Genomic DNA, 19,524 nt, shown 5'->3' with positions numbered 1-19,524 from the left:
ATCGACAGTGGCTCTTTCGCACACCATGGCTGAATGCACATCATTGCCATGGTGTCCCTTTTGGTCATTGGATGACCTCCCTCAGTGGTGGGCCCCACACCTCATCATGAGGCCTCGTGCGGAACCCTAGCCGATTTAGGCCCACCAAAATCTGGCTTTATGAAAGTCAGTGGGAGCCACTTTGGTTTGACCTAAAGATAGAACTAGGGCGTAATTATCTGTTCCCTCCAGATAATATGAGTGCATGTGATAGGGAGATTCATATGATGAACTCTCTAAAGGCCTTCCATCATTAGCACGAGGATGGGTCCTTCAGTAATGAGGAAACGCACCAGAAAATGGGCTATCCATTTGCTGTTGGGCTTGTCTAAGTGTTTCATAAGATGATAGGGGCGTCATAGACCGATGTGGGAGGGGCTTCACCAGAAAATGTGAACTCTCTCACGGTACATTGGCATTCATGAATATGATGGGTAAGCACTCACTGGACAGAAAGGTTTACCTGAAAACGGCTCTGAACCTTGTCTGACAGAGGCCAAAGGGAAAACTCATATGATGAGTGGATATGATCCTTCACAGAAAGGTGGTGGGGTTATGCAGCTGAAACAGTTGGCTTCATGCACCCTATGTGATTTCCCACATTTCCAGAGACAACCCGTAGTCTCCGTCACTGAGAAAGGAGGGAAATCTCAGAGATGAATAAATGGAAATGGATCGTAGATTAAAATCCATATCTATGAAATGAACATGAATAAAATTAGGTCGTGGACTGATGTTTGCTCTTTTATCAGAAAATGGCAAACGGATCATTTGCAAAGCTACTTGATGATAACAAGTTGAAAGGCCCAAACTATGCTGACTGGTATAGGAACCTTATGCTGGTCCTTGCTTCTGAAAAACTTGACAAAGTGGCAAAGAATCCTGCCCCGGAGCGTCTGGGAGATAGGGCTTCTGAGGCCCGAAGGATAGACTATCAAGAATGGGAGGAGAAAAACTCCCTTGCCCGGTGCTACATCATTGCCTCCTTGGACAATCCGATACAGAGGCAGTTCGATCAGATCGAACTTGCCGAAGACATATTGGACAGTCTCAGGACAATGTATGAAGAGCAGAATCGTTCTACTCGACAAAAGGTCTTGAAACAGTTCATGACCACACAAATGTCCAAGGGTCAACAAGTTCACGACCATTGTCTTCGGATGATGGGATACATCAATGAACTGGGGGCTCTTGGATCCGGGCTGGACCTTGCAACCCAGATAGATGCTATCCTTAACTCTTTGCCTCCTTCCTTTAATCCGTTCATCATGAACTATAACATGAACAAGCTGAATGTCAGCTTACAAGAGCTCAACAATATGTTGCAAAGAGCTGAAGAACTGATTAAAAAGGATGAGCCTGTAGCCATGCTTGTTGAAGCTGGCAAGACAGGCAAGAGAAAGAGGAAGGCAAAGAAGCCTCAGAAGAAAGCCACTAAAAGCAAGAAGCAGAAGAAAGACAAAGCATCGGATGCCTATCACTTCTGCAAGAAGACCGGCCACTGGAAAAGGAATTGTCCTGCCTACCTGGAATCCAAGAAAGGTAACTTCGAAACTTGTGTTATAGAAACCAATTTATTGGTAGCTTCTGCGTCCTGGTGTATTGACTCCGGGGCTTCAACTCATGCGTGTAACTCATTGCAGGGGTTCAAGGTAAGCAGAAGGCTGAGTGAAGGAGAAGTAACACTCTACTTGGGGACTACTGCAACTGTTGCAGCCACGGCCATAGGAACCGTGGAATTATGTTTCAGAGAAGGAATAATTGTACTAAAAGATTGTCTTTATGTACAAAATTTAAGAAGAAATTTGATTTCTGTCTCAAAACTGTGTGCAGATGGTTATTCTGTCTTCTTTAGTAATACGATTACTATTAAAAGAAACAACAGATTCATCGCATACGGGGAACTGGAGAACGGTCTCTATGTTCTACATCCTTCTCTAGAAACTAACATAACCGAAACTACGTCGGTTGAAAACCCCAAGAAGAGAGCCCGTGATACAGTTAATCCCACGTGTCTGTGGCATTACCGACTTGGCCACATCGGTGTTGACCGAATCACAAGGTTGGTAAAGGATGGTCCTTTGGATTTTCTAGCTGTAGAAGATCTTCCCACCTGTGAGCCTTGCCTACAAGGCAAGATGACGAAACGGCCATTTGACGGTAAGCCTGAAAGATGTACAGGCACACTTGACCTATTACATACTGATGTATGTGGTCCCCTGAGTGTTAGGACACGAAATCAACACGTGTATTTCATCACCTTCACAGATGATTTTTCACGATATGGTTACGTGTACCTAATGAGACACAAGTCTGAATTCTTTGAAAAGTTCAAAGAGTTTAGACAAGAGGTCGAGAAACAGTTAGGGAGAGAAATTAAAGCCCTTCGATCCGATCGAGGTGGCGAATATCTCTCTGACGAATTCAGGGACTACTTAAAGGACAATGGGATAGTATCACAATTAGCTCCTCCTGCTACACCACAACTTAACGGTGTTTCAGAGAGGAGGAATAGGACCTTATTAGATATGGTCCGGTCGCTTCTCATACACTCAGAGTTACCCACATCCTTTTGGGGTTACGCATTAGAGACTGCGATTTACGTGCTGAATCGTGTTCCAACCAAATCGGTTCCGAATACTCCATATGAACTTTGGACCGGAATGAAACCAAGTGTCAGACACTTGAAGATTTGGGGTTGTCCAGCACACGTTAAAAGAACGAATGCAGACAAGTTGGAATCTAAGACTAGCCGTTGCCTATTTGTAGGCTACCCAAAAGGCTCTGTAGGTTACCTTTTCTATGACCCAAGTGAGCAGAAAGTGTTCTGCAGTCGAAATGCACAATTCTTGGAAACCGACTATATCCTGGACACCCATCGTCAGGAAGTTGTTCTTGATGAGGAGAGCTCAGGAGCAGTGGGAGATGTCCCACAAGTTCCAGGTAGTGACCAACTTAGAAGATCCACTCGGGCATCCAGGCCACCAGTCCGTTATGGTTATGACCAGGATAGTTACCTAGTGGAAACCTTGACTAGTGAGGAGGATCCCGTGACTTACGTGGAAGCTATGTTGGACATAGATTCCCAGAAGTGGGTGGAGGCCATGAGGGCAGAGATGGACTCAATGGAGACCAATAGAGTCTGGACTCTAGTAGATCTGCCCTCCGGGGTAAAGGCAATCGGTTGCAAATGGATTTACAAGAGGAAGAAGGGCCCCGATGGTAAAGTTGAGACCTTCAAGGCTCGTCTGGTGGCGAAAGGGTACACTCAGAAAGAGGGCATCGATTATGAGGAAACCTTTTCGCCTGTGGCCATGCTTAAATCCATTAGGATCCTGCTAGCTGTAGTAGCATACCATGATTACGAGATTTGGCAGATGGATGTCAAAACTGCATTCCTGAATGGAGATCTTACTGAAGATATCTATATGCAGCAGCCGCAAGGCTTCATTGCTGCAGGTCAGGAAAACATGGTATGTAAACTTAACAGATCCATTTATGGGCTTGAGCAAGCTTCTAGAAGTTGGAACATCCGTTTTAACTTTGCTGTCAAAACGTTTGACTTCGAGCAGAATCCGGATGAACCCTGTGTCTACAGGAAGTACAGTGGGGATAAGGTTACCTTCTTGGTTCTATATGTAGATGACATTCTACTCATTGGGAATGATGTAGGAATGTTAACTACGGTGAAAGTATGGCTTTCACAGCAATTCTCCATGAAAGATCTTGGGGAAGCCTCCTATATACTGGGTCTTCGACTCTATAGAGATAGATCGAAGCGGATAATAGGATTATCCCAATCTGCTTACATTGACAAAATAGTCAAAAGATACAGCATGGAAAACTCCAAGAAAGGAAATGTTCCTTTCAGGCACGGAGTCACTCTCTCCAAGAAGATGTCTCCCAAGACTTCTGAGGAGATTGATGGCATGAAAGACGTTCCTTATGCCTCAGCCGTAGGGAGCATCATGTATGCCATGCTGTGCACTCGTCCTGACATAGCTCAGGCAGTGAGTGTAGTAAGCAGATTTCGGGCCAACCCAGGGCAGGAGCATTGGACTGCTGTGAAAAACATACTTAAGTACCTTCGAAGGACAAAAGAGTTTTGTCTAGTATTCGACGGTAGCTCACTACAGATCCAAGGGTTTACAGATGCTGATTTCTAGTCAGACCCAGATGATAGAAAGTCTACATCTGGATATGTCTTCACGATAGGATCGTGTGTTGTTTCCTGAATGTCAGCAAACAGGGGTCCTAACTAGCAAATTAATAGTCCACAACCCAAGCCGAAAGCATTGCCGTAAGTGAGGCTGCCTTATGAATGAAGGTGTTCATTCCTGAATTTGGAATTCAGCACATCACCCATTCCACCGTTGTATGACAACGCTGGACCTACGGGAGGATAGTGTAAAGAGGTAGCATTAGCGGAGAATGTGGTGGACCCATTGACTAAGCCACTGTCACAGAAAGTGTTTGAGAAACACGTGGAAAGCATGGGACTCTGGCTAGTACCTGATTGGACCTAAGTGCAAGTGGGAGCTGTTAGACGGTTTTGTATGTCCTTAGCTTCAATCAGAATGATGTACTTTATGAGTTTATTGTAAATGAATAAAGATAAATATTTGATTCATGTTCCCTTCGTATGTTTCTGTGTAATGCCCTTAAACTGGACACTTAATGAGACTCGTGTTAGTTTAGAATGTTCACAGCCAGTGGGTCGGTCTGGGGAGACCTATCCTGACAAGGTTGACACTGTAGTGCCACCAAATCGGTTGGGGTGGCTTGTCTCAGCTGCCAGGGTGAGACCCTAGGCACATACAGTGTAGGATTAATTGAATCTTTGAACTGGACCAGATTTCCAGTATTGCCCTGGACCTTGGAGATTGATGGGCAAAACTGGAAAGTTACACCCGACCCCTAGACTCGATTATGATACTACACTAGGTGTCGGATTGGGCTGTCTTTGATGTACCAATCAGTGAGATCCTTAGAGGGGGTCAAAACCTGGGTATGTTGGGACAGTCCGAGAATTCATCTGAGTGGGTGATCATAGTGACAGGATCAACCCCTTTGTCGGACAAAGGTAATGATCGGGGATGCACTCTCACTGATGGAAACCAAGACTGCCGGCAGCCGATTTCAACCGTTGAGATTTGTTTTGCAAAATATATTTTATATAAGATATAAAAGTATATATGTATGGTTTCTAAATTGTTTGCAATAAGGTTTTAATTCCCGGGATCCATATAAGTAGAGAGTGCAACACTGTTCCTTGCAGCCGAGGGAGAGGTCCTCTCTTGTCGGGCAGTTTATGATCATTATGGGCTGAGAGGTTAAGTGTAAGACCATTGAGGATAATACCTGATGGGCTAATCTTGCATCTGCCCATAGTCCCTGGGTGTTACAAGGTGGCTTGGCCCAGGGACCACTTAGTGTAAGTGTTGGGCCCATAGAGCCCATTTGATGGGTTTCAGGGGGTGCACTGTCATTAATAGTGTATTCGGCCAGGCCTTGTAACAAAGGCTGGGCCGAACCCATGTGGCTGATGTGTAGATCAATGCTTGGGTCCCACGCCATACAAGGAAGCCCAACTGGGCAGCAATTTGGAAGCCTTTTGAGTACATAACCTTAAATGGGCCTTAAGCCCATTTCGAACTGGGCTGATTTGATCAATCATTTAAAGGGGGCGAATTCTGAAGTGGGTCAGCTAAAAGGATTGGGCTTAGACCCTATCCACTCAGAGAGTCCAAGATCTAAATAAGATTTAGATCTGGAAACCTCCTAATTAGATTAGGAGACAACTGATCTTATCTGCAGATAAGATAAGGGTTATCCCTTATCACTAAGGGACTTCTAACCCAAATATGATTTGGATTAGCAGCTCCTAATCTGATTAGGAGCTGATCCCTTTTGAGATTATAAAAGGGGAAGGGGGCGGCAGCCTACTACAACAACGTCCATAGCATTCTTCTCTTTGAAGAAAGAGAGATTGAGAGATTTCTTGCATACTGCGAATTCTCTCCTGCCGCCACCTTCCTGCTTTTGCCATTCCTTCAGTTCGATCTCCAGTTCTTGGGAGCAATCAAGATTGGATCTTGATTTCAATTTTTTGTGAAAAGATTGGTTGGAACTGTTCTCAAGTTGTCCAGTTGATCCTTACGAAGGATCAAGTTCTTTTGAAGAACGTTGTTGATTCTGCTCCACCCTGCACTGCGCCATCTTCAGTGGGAGCAGATTTTGGATCCTTCCTTGGGAGTGAACACCTCCATTGGGAGATAGTATTTCTCCGTATCAGGTATAATCCTCTCCCACTCCTTTTGGTTCAGATCTGGTTCAGTTTATGGTTCTAGATTGATCCTTGAAAATATGATTTTTTAAATGGGGAATACGATTCCCAGTTGAAGGGAGAGATAAAATTTTTGAAATTCGCCCCTTATTCCGCAATCTTTGGGCGTCCATAGGATGGATCTCTCATCCCTTCATTTGATGGTATGATTCAACCTATCAATTGCCTCGATGAAATGTTCATGTGGTTTCTTCTTTGTACTGTGATTTCTTTTGGGTACCTGATGAGGAAGCAACAGGTCGAGGGATGGTACTATGGGATCGTGTCCCATAATCATCGCTGATAATAGTGTTTCCCAGAGGTGTTGATGCATCATCATCAACATTTTCACCGACACCCTCACCATAGTCATCATCCCCTAGGTCCATGTCATCCTGTAGCTCAGGACTCGTTGCTGCATAATCCCTAGAAGGTTGATCATTACCTAGCACCATTTGCATTTCATCATACATCTCCATGATTCGTCTTTTCATAATATATGCAAGTGGGTTTGCCTACATTGAACAAACAAGGTTTTTATTATGCTAACACAACTGCTAGAGATCACAACATTTTTTAAGTTATATCGGTTTACTTGTAGGTATTCTTCTCAAACTTGCTGATCTGCTTGTATCTGGTTTCTTGCATCATTCCATCCAAACCCAGAAGTACCAAGCAGTTTCTTCGCCTCTATATAAATTGGCTTCAACGTGTTTATCATATTCTTTATGTTTGGGGTTTTCATGCCAACACCATGTTGTCTCATCATCTCTTTACAAATATGTGTATGCAGATGTCTTAAACCCTTTGTCGATCTTGTTGCCTAAGACAACCTGCTCTACCAATAACTCTATCAATAATCGGTCCATTGATTGATTCCATCTAATCTGCTTACTACTCTCAAACTTAGATGTAGCTGGACATGACACAGATAGGGACTTCCCCTTTTGTCGGTCTCTTGGGTGACCACTAGCCGACCCTTGTGAATCTTTTCATGACACCATTCCTAGTAACCAATCTCATGTTAGAAATTGGGTAGCCCACCTAGTGAATAAGTATAACTAATCTAGATAGGAAATCTTTCCTTCTAAGAGCCAAATCAAAACAATTTGCTACTATTTAAAGGAAAACAACATTGCAAGCTCTTAGTAAAGAATATGAGCAATTACTGATTTAAGAGCATCTAAATTTTGGTTTGAATGTGGGCCAAAATTTTTCTTCTTGTTATGGAATCTTGTGCCCACTAGGTCTTTGTATTCTACATCTGCATAAACTACTTCTAAATTGGTTTTAGACATCCAATGGCCTTCTTATTGTTGACCAGAGTTCCATCATAAATGAAATGCTGCTTTCTTTCTTTCTTTTTTTATCTCAATTTTCCCTTTGTTTCTTTACTTCTCTACAAAGCTAAAGTGCATTTTTTTCCTTCAATTTTTTTTTTCATGTTGATTTGATTAATCATTTATCCATCTATGCCCACAATATAAAGAAACTTTTTATCTCTTTTAAAGTGTTCTGTTGGCACCTGGAGTGAAAATCGGGTCATTTTGGCAAATTTCCCTCAAACATTTAATTTCCTGTATAAAGGGTTTTAATATTTACATTAACTGCAGTTTACTAATTCAATAAAACTTTGACCTCCCTTTAAGATGATTGTCTGAATTTACATATAATTATTTTACCATACAATAGTAACCCTTAAACCAAAGCTCCAGAACCTAACGTTGTGACCAGTAGGCATGGAATTCCTCCTTTCTAGCCTCTGCTACAAAAATGGCCCAGGGTCTCAAAAATTGATCCCTTCAATTCTGCCGTGAAATCCATTCTCACCCTTATTCAAAGGCTTCAAGTATACGCCGTTGTGGCTCCATCCTCCCCACCCCTCTCTCTCACAATAAAACCAATCCCAAGTTACCCAACTGGCAAAATTGATGCATCTGTAGGTAGAAAAAAAAAACGGAAGGAGAGAAAATGAAGTATGAGAATGAAGAAGAGGGTCAGGGCAAAAATAGTCTAAGGTTTGGGTGCCATTCGATCGGTATTTTTCTCTCTATTTGTCTTCTACTCAGAGAGTCAGAGTCAGAGAGAGGAAGGAGAACAAGACAGAGAAATAGTATGAAATGAAAATCCAATTCCATCTCTCTTCAATCTCATCTATACGCTCAACCACTGTTCGCTCAGATCCGGTGGCAAACGAGATCTAGCTTCACTTGGCCAGAATAGTGTATATATCTTGTTCCTTGTGAGACAGAGACAATGGTGCGCCTTGAGCGTCAGTGAAATAGAGAGAGTGTGTGTGTCTCGTACCAGATATTCAACGAAGAAATAGGGCACCTGCAAGAGAGAAACCACCTTAAAGACAGAGGATTTTTACTTCGATGGTAAATACATCGATAATTTTGATGTATCTTTTACATTGATTATTGATATAAAGGAATTTAAAAATGGAGTTTTACATCGATGTGCAAAGCTATACTATTTTCAAACCCATGCAAAATTGAACCGGAATATAAAATTTATCCCGCTTCGATTTTTCACCTCAAACAAACGTGGCCCTATATGTGTTAAACTCTTAACATGCCATTTGCTGTCAGCAGATTTGGGCTCGTGAAACAGGCCCAGAGTTTTTTCCAGGTGAGGGTTGATCAGTCTGAGATGGGTTGGGCTCTCCCACAGACGCCCCACAGTTCCTAATACACAAGGGGGATATGAGCTATGGTGCAGATGTGGGTAGACTTGGCAATTGGGTTGGATGGGTTGGGTCAAGACCTTTCGGGTTGATTTCAGATCAGGTTGAATTTTGGGTTGAATTGTCAAATGTTTGACCTTAACCCTAAATGTTCGGGTTTTAGGGATGACCCATGGGTCAATTTGAATCATCACAAAAAATAACTGAAATTTAAAAAAATAAAGAAAAAACTACACATAAAATGACAAAATTAAAAGAATTAACCTTAAAATTCTAAATATAAAATAAAAATTTGAATATTTAATAATTTAAAGAGTAAATAATAAAGAGTAAAGACTAAATAGAAAAAATTAAAGAGTGGAAACTTCTAGTAATGTATAAATAGTCCCAATTATTAGACTTGACAATCGGGTCAACGGGTTGACCCATTACCCAACCCAACTCAATCCAGTTTTTTTCCGTATTGGGTCAGGTAAGGTCATTCTCACATTCAGGTAGCTAAAAATGAGACCCTAACCCTGTTTTTTTGAGTTGGGTTGGGTCAACTTTTTGCCAAGTAACTCAATCAGTCCAATCTTCTTTGTTTGATCATGGATTGAAAATTATGTTGAATTTACTTAAGACTCCATTTGATATTAGACTTGCCCGTGCCATGGATGGATCCACTATGTTTTGCATTGTGATTGTTTGAACCAACATCCATGTGACACTAGATGTAGATGTAGGGATGCAAATGGATTGGATCGGATTCGAATCAGGGTATATCCAAATTCGATCCGATACTATTAATTGTAGATCCGATCGGATTTGATAAATATGGATCTGAATTTGAATGCAATGAGAAAGTTGGATTTTTGGATCTGATCCGATCTGATTTGATTTTTTTTAATTAATAACTTATTAAAAAAAATTAGAATATATTAATTTAAATAAAGAAAAACAAAAACTACAAGTATCTTTTCAACTATTTTCATCATATATATATATGCTTTTTATAAAAAAAATAATATAACAAATTTACAAAAATATAATATAAATAATATATTTATAAATAAATAAATAACATATATATGTGTTGTGTGTCTGTGTTATATTTAAATAAATAAATAACATATATGTTGGAACGGATCTCAGATCGGATAGGTGGTGATCCGAATTCAGTCCAATTTTTTATTGGATCCTATTATTTGATCTAATCCTATCTGAAGAATCAAGAATATAGGATCAGACTTCGGATTGGATCGGTTTTTTTATATATGGTCATAAATATTATTTCTTTTTGGTAAGATAAATGTTATGATTTGTGTACCAAGTACCATGTCATGGTAAAAAAACAAATGTGAGATCACATCTACGCCCCATAAACGCCCCACATGCACATCTCAGCATGCATTGGGAACATCTCCCAAAGGACAGTTAAGATATGTTTTGGGGCATTTGTGGAGCACTCTCTGTGGGGTGCATATGTGACTTCAGTAAGAACTTTTACAAACCTTGCATAGGTTTCCCTATGTTTCCCTTCCTTTCCCTACCTTTTCCTTCAAACCAAGCATAGCCTAAATGTTCAGAGAACAATCACAATCAATAAAACCTTCTAAGAACAAAGTTCTTGATCATATCTGAATAGCAATAAAGTTGTATTGTTTTTGCTGATGTGGAAATTGTTTTTCTTTTCAAAATAAAACTATTTTGTCAGTGTTTTACAATATGAATGTTTTTATTTTCATTTGTTTTTTAAATTGTAATATAAATAAAAGGCAAAAACATGTTTTTGAACTTTCTTTTATTTTTTTTAAAGGGAAAAAATAAGTTAGCTTTGTTTCAAAAAAACAACACATTTTTTAATCATTAAAATAATGTTTTTTTTTTAAGTTTTGAAGACAAAAGACACATATGCAACCAAGAACATGTTTTCATTTGTCAGAAACAATCTAATTTCAAATAAGATGATTTTGATTTATTTATGAGATCGACAGAAAGAAAACAATTCAAAATGTAGAATGTCCTTCCTTACTGGCAGGGCAATGGTTAGAATTTGTTGCACTTTAATTCTAAACGGCGTGTACATTTACATATGTAGGAATTAATATAGTGGAGAGGAAAGTAAATAAAGTAATTATGGTATGTGTACAGGGCAAAAGCAATTATCGGCATTAATTAATAATTATCACTATCATCCAATTATCCAGCCTTATTTAATATCAATGTTTTAAAAATCGATCAGAAAATGAAATCATTCTGACCACCGGTTTCTAGATTAATGATTCAATCGTCTGATTTGAATAAATAATCTATTTTGATAAAAAATTTAAAATAATAAATAATAAAAAATTATTAAACGGGTCAAATGAATCAATAGTTTCATCGTTGGAGTCAATAAATCATTAACATATCCAACAGTTTTTTATCAAGAACCGAGATTGAAATAAAATGAAACAAATTGGCTGAACACTTGAAGAGTTCATAGGCGGAACGGTCTGAGTCAACATTGATTCGAAAACATTGGTTAATACTAAAAAAATTAGTATTTGTACGTATTGATTGCTCGATACTCTTTTTTTTTTCAATTTGTTATTTGAAAGAAGATTTATGGGGATGGATATTAACAGTCCTAACTCTAAATATTTTGTATATCAATGATTTTCAAACCGATATTAAATATATCCTATCAATACTACAACAAATCACTTCTTCTGATAATATCATCAATGGTCGTGCATGCACTCTCATTCCCATTCTACAACAGTAGTAAAAACTAAAAATAAGATAACATAAAAAATCATAACTGAAGAGATTAAACGCGTTCCATTTAACATCATATCAAATCATTCAAATAATGGGACCCTGTACAAAACTAGCAAACTTTCATGCTCAAAGTTGACATTGGTTGGGTTAGCTCAATCCGTATGCATATGAATGAACGTCATCATGGCAATAATAGATACCGTCATTGATGAGGTTGGTTTTCAAGGACACATCATCCAATCCAATCCAATTCATCCAAGTAGGTGATTATTTAGGGGTGGATTCGAGTTGAGCCGAGTCAAATAGTATAGGCTCAAGATCGGCTCGAGACTATTCTATAAGGCTTGAGTTCAAGTTCAAATTCAATTTGAGTCAGAATCTTGAACTCGAGCTTGGCTCAGATCAAAAGTTTATAAGCTTGAATTCGACTCGATTCAGCTCGTTTTATATTTTATTATAAAAATATTTAGAAAAGGTATTTTATAAAAATAAAAATTTTATATAAAAATATAAGAATTATAATATTTTTATTATATATATATATATATATGCGAATCGGCTCACGAGCCGAATTTTAATAAGCTCGAACTCGACTCATTTTAATAATCGAGCCACTAAATTATGGTGCCTGTAGTGGGGTTCTTCTTCCAAAGCCCACAACCCAAGGTTGGGTTGGGTGACAAGGATTGAATTAGATCCCACTTTCCAAGGCATGGGCCCAAGCCCAGCCGGTGCTCAAAAACCGGGTTGGTTTGAACCACGAACCACGAAAATTGTCCTACCTCAAAATTGTGTGGAGATATTGCACGAAATTTGTCCTTGTCCCTCAACGCTCCACGTCTCCATCCAGCAGCATCAATCCATGGACATCATAATTTAAAAAAGGAATGAATAAGGATTAGGATTTACGGCCGCAACTTGGGCGGGTCCGACCTCAGCTTTTGCGTAGGTGAGGTCTGAGTTTTCACTTTTCAGGTTTCAGGATGTTCTAGGTCATAAAATTTTGGCCGCTGTACAAATACATATATTTTATTTATATTATATTTTTATATAAAAAGATGATAAACCTACGGATATCAAGTTTTAATTCATTTTACAATTAAATTTGCACAAAAATATATTTATAAATTTCTTTAAATTGTACGAATTGACATCTCTACCCCACAACGCCTAATAACACATGTCCGCCATGTATTGAAAATATCTCCTCATAATATATCAAAATTGATGATATTATCATTGGAAGATGTTCTCGATACGCGGAGATATAGTGTGAGGCGTTGTAAGGCGGAAATGTAAACTCAAATTATACTGTATAAATTTGCATTTATATTCCTTCTAAACTGAGCCTTCAAACCGAATTCGACTTTGCATCTTAGAGTTGAGCGTAGGTCCACCTCACCTCGGCTCGAACCAATCCGTCCGAGTTGTACCCCTCAACCTCAATGAATGTAAGGTTGACCTTTTCTTGGGATAACTAAGGTTGAGTATTTTTTATTCATGCACTAACTCAACATCAGATATCAGACGGTTTATATCAATTAATCCTATAATTTTAAGCTGTTTGCGCTAACACCTTATCAGTAAACTTGGTTTTTGTTGGCTGTTTAGAAGCTGGACACCCTGTGTTTTCATTTTTTTTAGTTTATTTGGTGGAAGTATATATCCTTACCAAACGGCACCTTACTTTGTCTTCTCAAAATTTGGGATATGGATAATCCTCCTCTTGTGGGGCTCCCTTCTCTAAGTTGGCTGGATGTCCAAATCCAACTTGACGTGGCATTTATTGAAAGAGGGCGCTGAGTCGAGAGCTTCTGCTGAAACTGGAATTAGCTCAGACCGAAGAAGTAAGAACATTAACATTAGGGAAAGGTGTATGACTGTGTTTGTGTGTGCAAGAAACCCCAAAACATGGCGAATGAAGAACCAGGGTGTAAGAAGAAGGTGATGATCGCTATTGATGAAAGCGAGTGCAGTCACTACGCGCTCAAGTGGGTACTCGACCATCTTCAAGATTTCTTCCCCACGTCGTCGCTCATCATCTTCACTGTTCAGTCTTTGGCTGATTTCGCTTACCTCTCTGCCGCGTCTCCCGTTTCTGGTCGCATGTTTTGTGTTGCTACCAGTTACGATCCACCGGTATCCTTTTTTTGTGCTCGGGGGATCTCAGTTTTGGTTTCTGAAGTTAATCGTCTTTCTTTCTTCTCTTGTTTTCCCTTTTTATTCCCTTTTAGAGACCATGATTTGTTCTTTGTCTATGACCTCTAGCTGATTGCAATGGTGCTACTAAGTCACTTCCTGGTTTTAGGGAGAAATTCGGTGAAAGTAATGAGTTTTGGGTGTAATTTTTTTTTTTTTTTTAATTTTGGTTTTGGTCTCCCCTGAAGGTCTTAGGAGTAATAAACTGATTTAATCTATGGATTTAGTTGTCTGACTTGTTATTTTGATGGATTTGGAATTATTATGATACCATGACTTTTATTTACTAGTTTCATGTTTTCTTTGTTACACAGATCCCGAGTTGATTAAATCTGTACAAGAACATCAAAGGAAGGCCGCTTTGGCTCTTCTGGAAAAAGCTAAAGACATCTGCGCTACTCAAGGGGTACTCATTTCACTTATTTCTTTTCTCCAAAATTTTCCGAACAAAATTTTAATTTTGTTTCTAGCTGATCTGGAGTCACAAACATAATTTGTCAATTGAGATACCGTAGTGATTCAATGGCATGGTACAACCAAGAAGATCCTTAGATTGCTCAGAAAAGGCAACGTTTTGCAACCCAAACCGGTTGACCCGGGAATTAGGCTCTTCTGCTAGTAATTTTGATGATTAATCCAAGGTGGTGGTAGAACAATGAAACATTTGGTATTTCTAGTTGACCATTTGGCTTAATGCAGTGTTTTCTAAAATGAATATAAGGAATAGAATATGAAGAACCTGGAAACTTTGGGATTGGGTGCGCAGAACTTGGTACAAATTACAAATGTAATGATTGTGAGGGCAAAGGAATATGAAAATCTTTGGGGAGCCAAACAATTTCTTCCTTCAGTTGAAGTCAATTGGCAAGATGTTGAATGACTCTAATAAGGATATTCTTCTTGATGGATGTAATGAAACCCCAGAAATGATGATTTTCCATAGTATCTCTTAGAAATTTCACTAGCATCTGGAGGACTTTCAGAGGTACTTCTCTGTTTGGAACTAGAGAAACCCATGACCTTCTATACTTGAGGATAAGAATTATGCCTTATTGGTTGTGGAAACCTGCTGGAACAGCCTAAGGCAGTAGTATAAACTCATAAAACGTGTCTTGGTTAGAGACGATCTTCTGTATCCCTGATTTCTTCTTATTTATCTAGACAAAAGCAAAGCTTTATGGATCTACTATTTTATTTATTTTGGAATTTGGATAAGATGCTTCTTTCTTTAATGAGATACTTGGTCATGTTCTGAAAACTATATGTGGAAATAACTAAACAGAAAAAACGAGTAAAAAATGTTACTTATTCTTTGCTGTTAATCTTAGATAATTTTATATCTTTATTGCTGAAAAAGATTCTATATTTAATACTGATCAAAAGAAAAAAAAAGGATTCTTTATTTAAGTTTGGTTATAGGTTAGCTATGGATTGGAAACAAAATCTAATCCATATAATAATATTGTATAAAGAATAGCCAAAAACTCCCATTAGGAAATGGTAATGGTATTCCATTAGCATGCTGGTAAAGTGATGGTATTCCACAAGCATTTCTGATCAATAGCTCCTGTCTTTTGTTTGTCCAACTACATATTGTTTCTAGTTTTCCTTTTTATGTCTGATATCAATACATGATCAAGATGTGTCCTTCTGCATCTAGACATGTGCACCTTCATGTGCATGATTGAAATATAAAAGTTATAGTTTTTTCTTTTTTTATCAGAAAAGGTGATTTTATTATGAAAAATGAGATGAGAATTAGTACAGAAATTGAGTAGCCTCGGCTACCCCATTAGACTTTAAAATTTCCACCTAATATTTTGCTTTACAGCCTTACAACTGAGCCCCAATATAATAGTTATAGTTTATTTCACAATAGGTTGTTGCAGAGACAATCACAGAAGTTGGGGATCCAAAGGAGGTCATATGTGATGCAGTTGAAAAGTTCAAGATCAATCTACTTATTTTAGGTAGTCATGGACGGGGAACTCTGAAAAGGTCAGTAGTTTTCCTTTGGAGTTGAATTTCCAGTGCAACAATGTGATGTTGCATGTATATCCATATGCTCTCAAATCATTACTTTCTAGCCTTAGTTTAACTTTAGGGTTCTTTTTGTGTGCAATCTTTATTTTTAAGTGTGCTGGTTTTATTTGCTCTTGTGCTTTGTATTTTGCAAGATTCACTTGCGTTTTATAGATTCCTTGCAAATTACCCCTAACCTTGTGCAGTGTAAGGGCAACTATAATAGTTGAGTTCATATGCTACCAGAAGCCCATTTTACCCTTTTATGTTTGCATCTTGGCCAAAATTTCTAGCGGCACCCTTGGTGAAAAATGGGAACACTGACAAGTATTTCCAGCGGGACATTGACAACACCACCTTGTTGTAAGGGAGGGGTGTAGGGCATTTCATGGCTATCTCATAAAAGGTCATTACCCATTACTGGTCACAGAAATATGGGGTCTAGGGAGGGGTGGTTTGGATATGGACATTGTATTTTATGGCTATCTGTTATTGACATCTTCTCCCTACAATTTCCTTATTAAGCTAATCAACTGAGAGCTATTGGTGCTAAATTTGACAATAATCAATGGAGAGGGGGAATTGGTTCATAGTCAGAATCGGAATCACAATCCCTCGGAATTGGATAGGAATGGTCTATTGCCATAGTCTGTTTGGTTCAGACAGGAATTGGAATAAGCTGGAATGGGATTTCACTCCCAAGGGAGGGGGAGGGAGGAATGGCCATTCCACCAGGAATGGGAATGGGATTCTGATTCCACCCAACCAAACAGTTGGAATTGGAGTGGATCATTCTGATTCTGATTCCAAACCCCTATTCCCATGAACCAAACGGGCCATCAGGATTTCATGTAAAACGGTAGCGATCAAAAGGAATCTACTGAATTACCATTTTCGATTGACCCATTTTCTAAATTCTGTTTCAGAAACATTTATTTTTGCTCTATGCAAACAGACCAACTACATGGCTCATACACATCTAAATTTCCTAATTGTGACAACTGGTTCTGTGCTTATGCACCCTAGTATATGACTGAAATATGACATATATGATGCTTAGGATTCTAATATCACAAATGGCTTCTAAGGTCGTGCGTATGCTATAAATACATTCTACCAAAGTGGTTTCTTTTGTCCATCCTTTAACTTCAGCTCTATTCTCTTGTAGGCAAATTCTGGCAGCAGCTAATATACTGTAGTGGCTCACCTCATGATTTTTGTTTTAAAAGTTCGAATAAGAGAATATATTGATAATAATTCATCTTAAAATGAATAGAGAATCTGCTTAACACATCCTATTAGATGAAAGTTTCTGAAATACAGTTGATGTATTATTTTATAGTTAAGTACTAATATGAATTCGTTGAAACAGGGCTTTCTTAGGAAGCGTGAGTAACTATTGTGTTAATCATTGCAAGTGTCCTGTTCTTGTAGTGAAGAAACAAGAAGAGAAAGCTTGATCACTTTACAAACTTCAGATCATTTGGAAAAATACAAAATTCCCCCATGCATATGTTGTTTGATAGAGTGAAGAGATTGTTTTGTAAGGAAGCAGACTCAAGCTATGGATATTTGAATTTGGCTGTTATAGATTTTCTCTTCCTTCTTTTCTAATTCAGAATTTCTGTTAAATGCTTTTCGGTTTCGGCTTGCCGAAAGCATGTGTCGATGCAATCCCTCTGAATCTGGACTCCGTCCTCACAAAATTTGTACTCACACCGTCCACTTGCAGCAGCCCTACAGGATGAAAAAAATACAAGTAGAGAGATGTTCCAAATGCACGGCTGTAAATGTTGTGAGTGCGGTATGAGTATAAATATCGCGAGTACTGAATCCGGTCTCCGATTCTGTCCCTTCCTAAGGATCATAGAAGAATTTCATCCATAAATGAAGGGCATAGTCTGTTATGTCAGCCGAGTATGAGATATTCCACATGGAGTAGAGCTTTTCTGCTTGATGAGATATTTATCATCTGAGATTGAAGGCCGTTTGGGAGGGCTTTACTTTAGTGTAGATTGAGATGCTTCGAAGAAGCTGCCAAAATTAACTTCACCGGAGAGTCGATTTCATATGGGGCTTACCTTGCAACGTAGAAGCTATTACATGAAAGTCCTTCCCAAGAGGGCACAGAGAGTAACGGGATTTTTTACTCACTTTTCCTACCCATTCTCTACCCGCCGTGAATTGCAGTCACACATCTTTCAATTCATAATAGAGATGCGGGTAAAGAGTGGGTAGGAAACTGGGTTCCAGAGAAATCAGATTTGGTGTAATTGCAAGTCTAAAAAAGCTTTGATTTGCAAACGGGATTTTTTAGTTACTTTTCTTATTCACTCTCATTCATGTTATTTTTACAATTCTCATCTTCCTTCAACAACAGAAAGGAATAGAATGTAAGCATTTGCAGATTAAAATTAATGGAATCATTATATCATGTATGGTCCTACTAATCCCATTTTCGGAAGTTCTAGCGGAAAGAGAAGCAATGTTGCTGACTATCGAAAAGGAGTGGAGCAGTGTTCGAATTGAAGGGGATGGAAAATTGATTATTGACCGTCTGAAGATTAAAAAAAGAGCTCTATCTCTCCTCTTTGGCGTACAGAAAACATAATTTTGGATAAGAGATTTGGGCTTGCATGTCTCTTTTCATCATATTTTTAGAGAAACCAATCATTCGGCCAGAACCAGAGATCTCAGGTCTGGAGAGATGTCCAGATTTTGGAATGATCTGATAAAGTTCGTTCTGATTGTTGGGGTGTGGCCTGGCCTCGCCTCTCTTAACTGAATTTCCTGCTATTAAAGCTGAGTTTGGAAGGAGTACAAATGTAAATATGTAAAATGCAAAATCTTATATTTTGTATGTATTTACGCCGTACATATTTGCATTTGTACTCTTTCCAAACTGAGCCTAAAAGAAAAAGAAAAAAAAAAAAAAAAAAAAAAAACAGAGAGGGACCCCTCTGCTTTTTCTTCTCTTGGGATCTATCTTCATTCATTACAATTTGCAAACCATACTTTCTCACCAACTCAGCAGTCACCATTAGACCTGTTCATGGGCCGGGCCGGGCTTTTACTCTTCATTAATGGAAATATGTTAGGCCCGAGCCCGAGCCCGGCCCGACCAACGGGCCTACAACTTGGGCCCGAGCCCGGCTCTGATAAAAAGCTCGAAGCCCGACTTAATAAAAAAAATAGAATGTTTCCCTATTCAATAATCAATATAAATCAGAATTTATTTACACTAAAAAAAGAATATAAATTCAAAATTTATTTACATTAAAAAAAATATAAAGAAGGGAAAGAGGATGTGGAGAAGAAGGGTTCGGCTGGAAAAATAAGGGAAAGAGGTGAAAAAAAGAGGGGTATTCAACTAGGGTTTTTAGGTTTAATTATAGGTCGGTTCGGGCTGGGCTATTTTGGCAAATCCCGAGCCCGGCCCGAATTTATTACGGGCTGGGCTTTTTGGCCTGAGGTTAAGCCCGTGGGCCCATACACCTGTTCAAGC

At 38.9% G+C, this 19,524-nt stretch overlaps 1 protein-coding gene across 2 annotated transcripts; it reads left to right on the top strand.

Moving 5' to 3' along the window:
• The first annotated feature begins 13,571 nt into the window (after positions 1–13,571).
• Positions 13,572–17,633, top strand: LOC104602218 (universal stress protein A-like protein). Of its 2 annotated transcripts, none has more exons than XM_010265838.3 (4): positions 13,572–13,923; positions 14,312–14,403; positions 15,877–15,995; positions 17,188–17,346. In XM_010265838.3, the coding sequence occupies exons 1-4, from the start codon at positions 13,710–13,712 to the stop codon at positions 17,216–17,218; spliced, it is 456 nt and encodes a 151-aa protein (XP_010264140.1). In that variant the 5' UTR covers positions 13,572–13,709; the 3' UTR covers positions 17,219–17,346. The 2 variants fall into 2 exon arrangements, with proteins under 2 accessions (XP_010264140.1, XP_010264134.1); XM_010265832.3 differs by lacking the exon at positions 17,188–17,346 and adding an exon at positions 17,392–17,633 and having other exon boundaries at positions 13,573–13,923.
• The last annotated feature ends 1,891 nt before the right edge of the window (positions 17,634–19,524 follow it).

The sequence above is a fragment of the Nelumbo nucifera genome, chromosome 3 (genome assembly GCF_055504915.1).
Source record: "Nelumbo nucifera cultivar China Antique chromosome 3, China Antique-T2T, whole genome shotgun sequence".
NCBI classification, from domain to species: domain Eukaryota; kingdom Viridiplantae; phylum Streptophyta; class Magnoliopsida; order Proteales; family Nelumbonaceae; genus Nelumbo; species Nelumbo nucifera.
This window is presented reverse-complemented; position numbering and strand designations above follow the sequence as displayed.

Coding starts and splice junctions, on each gene's coding strand:
- LOC104602218 (XM_010265832.3), top strand. CDS start 13,710: ATGGCGAATGAAGAACCAGGGTGTAAGAAGAAGGTGATGATCGCTATT. Junction 13,924..14,311: donor CATGTTTTGTGTTGCTACCA/GTTACGATCCAC, acceptor TTTGTTACACAG/ATCCCGAGTTGATTAAATCT. Junction 14,404..15,876: donor ACATCTGCGCTACTCAAGGG/GTACTCATTTCA, acceptor ATTTCACAATAG/GTTGTTGCAGAGACAATCAC.